General features: G+C 39.9%; 1 protein-coding gene across 1 annotated transcript; it reads right to left on the minus strand.

Moving 5' to 3' along the window:
• Window positions 1–3,269: 3,269 nt before the first annotated feature.
• On the minus strand, window positions 3,270–3,758 carry LOC107607717 (uncharacterized). Its single transcript, XM_016309639.1, has one exon. The coding sequence runs from the start codon at window positions 3,756–3,758 to the stop codon at window positions 3,270–3,272; it is 489 nt and encodes a 162-aa protein (XP_016165125.1).
• Window positions 3,759–6,507: the final 2,749 nt, after the last annotated feature.

A 6,507-nucleotide genomic window follows, 5' to 3' on the forward strand; every position in this document is an offset into this window, starting at 1 on the left:
TGTGTTCGAGCTCTAAAATCATGTTCCAAAAATAAATTCCTTCAAGCAATGTTCAACAAAAAGTTTTTCAAATTAGTGAAATGCTTTAAAGCAATGTCTTGTAAAAGAATTTATCACTTCAACCAAGTAGTACCTAAATGCAAGCAACTAACTACTCATGCAAGTTATCCTATCTAACAAAAGAAAAATAAAATATTTGTGTTGAAAGAGAGTTGTTACCTTCGGGAATCAGTTACCGACCTCCCCACACTTAAAGCTTGGCACGGTCCTCCGTGCCGTCAGTGATCCGCACGGTGTGTCTGGGATCGCCACTTCCAATGGCCAAATGATGGGGGGACAGGGGTGCCTCGGTGTCCATAGCTTAATCGCTTGCATTGCCATCAATGGAAGTAGAGTCCGAAGTGTCCGGTTCCTCCGGAGGTGGGTGAGTACAACCCATGAGCTCTTTCAAGCAGTTGTAGCGGCACCTGTTGCGATGCTCAATCTGCTCAATCCGCTGGCCTTGCTGGTCTACCTTCTCAAGGATCTTAAGTAGCAAATGGTGGTTAGATGGTGGTGGCGCATGGGGTGTTGATGATGGTGGGGCGGAAGATGATGAAGCCTCCAAAGACGGGTCGTCATTCAGGCTCTTGGGTAGCACTTGTGGCATGATCCACTTTCTGCGGGGAACCAGTTCATCTGCTAAGAGGATTTTACGCTTTACGTCATCCGCTTCTTGCGGAATGCCAGCTTCAGATGGTATTTTTGAGACCAAGGCTGAGAAGGGAATGTTTCCAACCTGTGAATGCGGCCCATGGCCCGGCAGAGGAGTATAGGGATGTTAAGCGGCCTCTCAATCAAAATGCACTATACAAGCACGACCATGTCCCCAGTGATAGAGGATTCATGAGTGCTCGGCCAGACATAGTGGGACATGATCTGTTACCATACACGAGCCTCATCTATCAAAGCATTAGCTGAAATCCCCTTTGGGTTAACATTGCTTTGCCCATAAACCCAAGTGCTTCCAGGCTTAGCAATTGCCTTAAGGACGGGGTCCCAATCAAAAGTATAACCTTTGCGGGCAATTTTCGCTTCGTGGAAGGCGTCAAACCCTTTCGGATTTGGTGGGATGCCACGCACTCGGTGAAGGGCGGCTTCTGAAATTGGGACTTGCTTCCGACGCATATAGATTAAGGAAAGGGTCGGGGAGTGGTAATTAGCATAAAATTCATCGACCCAAGACAAGTTAACTTCAATTGAATCTCGGTTCAAGAAACCCCAACGTCTCCTCTTCATTTGATCCTCCATATATTGTCATAAATCTTCCGGTACAAAGAGGAGGCATTCACAGTGGAGATTCCGCTCTATAATATTGGAATGCATCATTTCACAATAACGATTGGCGAATCGTGCTGTATCCTTAGCGGGGATCTTCTTGTCTGACTCATCAATGCGGATATCCACTTTTGATTTCTTAGAAGGCTACTGATAAACCCCATTTGGAGGGTTTATCTTGTGTTGAATTTGGAGGGTTTTATAATCTTTTCCCACATTTATTCAATGAAATAGCATAATTTTATAACTTCTCCTTTAATTGTGCTTAAGAGTGAAAACATGCTTAATAGCTAAATTTAATTTACCTTTATTCCATTAGATGCCTTGATATGTTTGTTAAGTGATTTCAGATTTAGGAGGCAAAGATTGGATCAAGAGAATGAAGGAAAAGCATGTAAAAATGGAGAACTCATGAAGAAATGAAGGAATCGCAAAAGCTGTCAAGCCGACCTCTTCGCACGCAATTGACCATAACTTGAGATACAGAGGTCCAAATGATGCGGTTCCAGTTGCGTTGGAAAGCTAACATCTGGGGCTTCAAAATGATATAATATTTTCCATAGTTGCACGCACACAGTACATGTACGTACCGATGGTGCCACATGGTTCACTTAATGCAACTCGTGGCCAGCGATTTTAGAAGCCTTGTGGGCCCAATCCAACTCATTTCTGATGCTATTTAAGCCAGGGATTGAAGGAGAATTAACATACTTTTGATTAGTAGTCATAGTTTAGGCTTTAGAAGTAGTTAGAATTAGTTTCTAGAGAGAGAAGCTCTCACTTCTCTCTAGAATTAGGATTAGGTTTAGATCTAGATCTAGCTCTTCTTCTCTCCTCTAATTTTCCTTTCTCTTCCCTAAATTGTTCTGTTGTAGTTGTAGAATTCTTCTTCTCTTGTAATTCCTTTGTATTGTTAGTTGTAGTTTATGAACTTTCTTTTGTAGATCTATATTTCTTCTTCAATGCAATTGGTAAGTTCTTTGTTGTTTCATAATTGTCTTCCTTTTCTATTGTTGATCTCTTGCTATTCAAATTAGATCTCTCTTTAATTCTTGCAATTCATGTTGTTTACTTTTATTGCCTTTTATGTTTTTGTTAAAATGCTTCTTTTAGTTATGAGTTTACCTTTCTATTGTTTTGCCTTTCTATTGTTAATCTTTTACTTTTGTAGTTGTAGATTCCTTTAATTCTTGCAATTTACTATGCTTTTCTTTTGTGCCTTCCAAGTGTTTGATGAAATTCTTGGTTGGATTTTAGAGTAGATTTTAGTGCTCTTGGCTTGGGAAGGTAACTTAGGAACTCTTGCGTTACTAATGTCCAAGTGATTGACGATTGAGAGCCATTAACTCTAGATCTCACTAATTGAATTGGTGGAGAACTAGGACTTATGGACTTGGATTGACATAGCTCATTTGACTTTCCTTTACTACTAGTTAGAGGATGACTTAATGGGGTTGATCCTTGCCAATTCTCATGTTGTGGTTAGTGATTAGGATAGAGATCCTTGACCACCAACCCTTGCCAAGGCCTTTTTAGTTGTTAGTTTATTTTTCATTATCATTTACTTCTCTTGTTTCTTATCCAAAAACCCCAAAACATACCTCATAACCAATAACAAGGACACTTTATTGCAATTCCTAGGGAGAACGACCCGAGGTTTAAATACTTCGGTTTATAATTTTAGGGGTTTGTACTTGTGACAAACAAATTTTTGTATGAAAGGATTATTGATTGGTTTAGAAACTATACTTGCAACGAGAATTCATTTGTGAAATTCTAAACCGTCAAGAATCTAATCATCAGCTACCAATTGGTGGTTGACTTTGGTGCTTGCCTTTTAGAAACCATTTTCTTAGAAGATTTCTACTTTTCTTTCGCGGTTATCATACATGGTGGGTTGCCTCCCACCTAGCACTTTTCGTTAACGTCCTTAGGTTGGATGGTCTATAAACTCAGTCCTCTTCCTTAGTTGGGTCCTTCAAGAGGAAGATCGCCAGCTCCTTGTTGTTCTTCACTTTTGCACCATGATAAATATTTAAATGGTGGCCATTGACTTTGAAGAAGGTAGGACTTGAGGGGTGACTTAGGTGGATAACTCCATATGGTTCAACCTTCTCCACTACGTAGGGTCCATCCCACTTTAACCTCAGTTTGCCTGGGATTAGCCTCAACCTTGAGTAATAGAGAAGAACTTGATCCCCAGCTCTAAACTCTCTTCTCTTGATATTCTGATCATGCACCGCCTTCTCCTTTTCTTTGTAGAGCCTTGTGTTCTCATAAGCCTCTAGCCAAATGCACACCAATTCTTCTAGCTGTAGTTTTCTTTCAAATCTGGCTCCTCCCAATCCTGAGTTGCATTCCTTCACAGCCCAGTAAGCCTTGTATTCCACCTCTATCGGAAGGTGACAAGCCTTTTTGTAGACTAGGCGGAACGGACTCATGCTGATTGGTGTCTTGTAAGCTGTCTAGTAAGCCTATAGCGCATCTCCAAGTCTAGTACTCCAATCCCTTTGATGAGGTTTCACAATCTTCTCTAGTATGCGTGATAAACCCATATTTTATGATATATTTTGTGCTTAATCTGAGTGATTTATTCAATCCTGCACCCACTTATTCATATTAATTGCATGGTTTTACTTTCCCTTTCTTATTATGTGATGTATGTGAAAAACATGTTTCCTATGCTTAAAAATAATTATTTTGATTACCCCTTATTTCCATTCGATGCCGTGATTCGTGTGTTGAGTAGTTTCAGATCTTCTAAGGCAGGAATGACTTAAAGGATGGAAAGGAAACATATAAAATTGGAAGGAAAGCATAAAACGGAGTTTTTGAAGAAACTGGCAGCCACGCGATCGCATGGGCGACGCGGCCGCATGCCAGCGCGAAAAGACATTAACGCGGCCGCATGACTGACGCGACCGCGTGACAAGGAAAAACTCCCAATGACGCGACCACGTGACCCACGCAGACTCGTGACAGAGGCCACGCACCAGAAATTACAAAAAACGCTCATAGCGAATTCTGAAGCCCTTTTTGGCCCAAATCCAAGTCCAGAAGGCTTAGACCAGAGGTTATGAAGTGGGGGAATGCATCCATTCAGGGAGAGTCTCCAATTAGTTAGTTTTCCATGATTTAGATTTAGTTTTGAGATAGGTTCTCTCCTCTCTCTTTAGGATTAGGATTTAGATTTAGGATTTTATTCGCTTTCAGGATTATCTCTTTACCAGGTTCAATATTCCTTTTTATTATGTTCTCAATTTAATTATGAATTCTTCTATGTTACAGATCACTCTTTAAATTAATGTTAATTGAGGTATTTTAGTTTAATATTGCTTTCTTTTATTTATATTACTGTTGCTTCCAATCTGAAGACATTTTTATTCCAGTAGATTTATTTTTCTCCTTTTGGTCTTGGTTAAGAAATCAGTAACTCAGGAGTTATCGGACTCAAGCATGATTGATAATTGTTATCTTTGCTAATTGAATTGAACTTCAATAATCCCAATCTTTCCTTAGGGATTAACTAGGATTTGAGGATCTAACTAATTAGTCACTTGACTTTTCTTCACTTTAAGTAAAGAATAACTGAGTGGAATTAAGATTCAATCTTCATCATCATTGATAAGGATAACTAGGATAGGACTTCTAATTTCTTATACCTTGCCAAAAGTTTATTTTACAGTTATTTATTTATTTTACAGTCTTTTACTTATTTCAATTGCAATTTAAAGTACTTGTTCCTCATCTTAAAAACCCCAATTTACAATCCTCATAACCAATAATAAGAACATAACTCCCTGCAATTCCTTGAGAAGACGACCCGAGGTTTAAATACTCGGTTATCAATTTTAAAGGGGTTTGTTACTTGTGACAACCAAAACATTTGTAAGAAAGGTTGATTGCTTGGTTTAGTAACTATATCTACAACGAGAGTTTACTATAACTTCTAACCATCAATCTTCAGTTCTTCAAAATGGCGCCATTGCCGGGGAATTGCAATCGTGTGCCTTATTATTGGTTATTGTAAATATTTTTCTTTTACGTGTTTATTTGTTTATATTTTCTTCTTTTATCTTCATTAGCTACTATGAATTCTCATCCCTCTCGTTTTGAGTTTGGTTCTAATATTGTTGAAAGGAATGAAAGTTATAACAGGAACATGCATCAAGGTCAGAGCAATCAAAGATGGATGGAGCCAAGAGGATCTAATCAACCCTTTAGGCAGCAATACCCTCCAAAACATCATGGACAAAGACCATTCCACAGTGCATACCAAGGCAATAGACATGGTGGACAACCTCGTAGTTACCAACAAGCCCCACCCTATGCTAATAAGCCATCCTCTCAACACAACTTTGAACCACCACACTCACAAGCCCCTTTTCACCATTCGCCACCATATGATCCTCATTTACCCCGATCCCAATCCAATTACTCCCAGACACCACCACTTCCCAATGTACCACGTCCAAATCCATCACCCCGAGAATCAAAAGTTTGCCTCAAGGAAACAGTAGATCAACTTCAAACAACCCTTCATCAACTGGAGCAAGCAATAAGTCAATTATCTTCTAGACGTTCGAACATTCAAGGACCCTCCACAGCCCCATGTGGACAATCTAACGAAGAGCGTAGCATGAAGGACATACTAGAAACTCCAGTGGACAAGACAGAGCATGGCTTCATACTAGAACAAGTAGAGGAAGCTGTCATTATACAAGAAGAAGAGTTGGTTGAAGACTTAGGAGACGCTGAACTTCCATGGGAATCCAGAGTTATGGAGAACTCTGTCAAGGACGTTACAACTGATGCTAAGGAGGATAGTACACAACCCCCAGAGCAAGTCTTTTATGAAGAACTAGATGAAATAATCCAAGAAGCAAGTTTCCTTGATGATGATGAACTTGCATCCGCAAGTGAATTCTATGAGATCGAAGAACCTTCCCCAAGTGAATACGAAGATGATGTGGAGGTAGATTTCTCCCAACCTCCCGCTTATGACTTGAGTGATGAGGAAGACATAGAAGACTTTGATCAGGAAGAAGTTGCATTTGAAGAATTCTGCAAAGAAGTGGAGAAATTCACAGAAGAGCATAAGGGAGTAGAGCTTACAGAACCACTGGAAACACCAATCCCAAGGCCATTACCACCCAATACAAGCTTCAAGTGGGTACAATCCTTAACCTT

The sequence above is a fragment of the Arachis ipaensis genome, chromosome B1 (assembly GCF_059453495.1).
Source record: "Arachis ipaensis isolate K30076 ecotype BB chromosome B1, ASM5945349v1, whole genome shotgun sequence".
NCBI lineage: Eukaryota > Viridiplantae > Streptophyta > Magnoliopsida > Fabales > Fabaceae > Arachis > Arachis ipaensis.

Excerpts from the sequence above, each read along its gene's own strand:
- LOC107607717 (XM_016309639.1), bottom strand. The coding sequence starts at position 3,758 with ATGAGTCCGTTCCGCCTAGTCTACAAAAAGGCTTGTCACCTTCCGATA.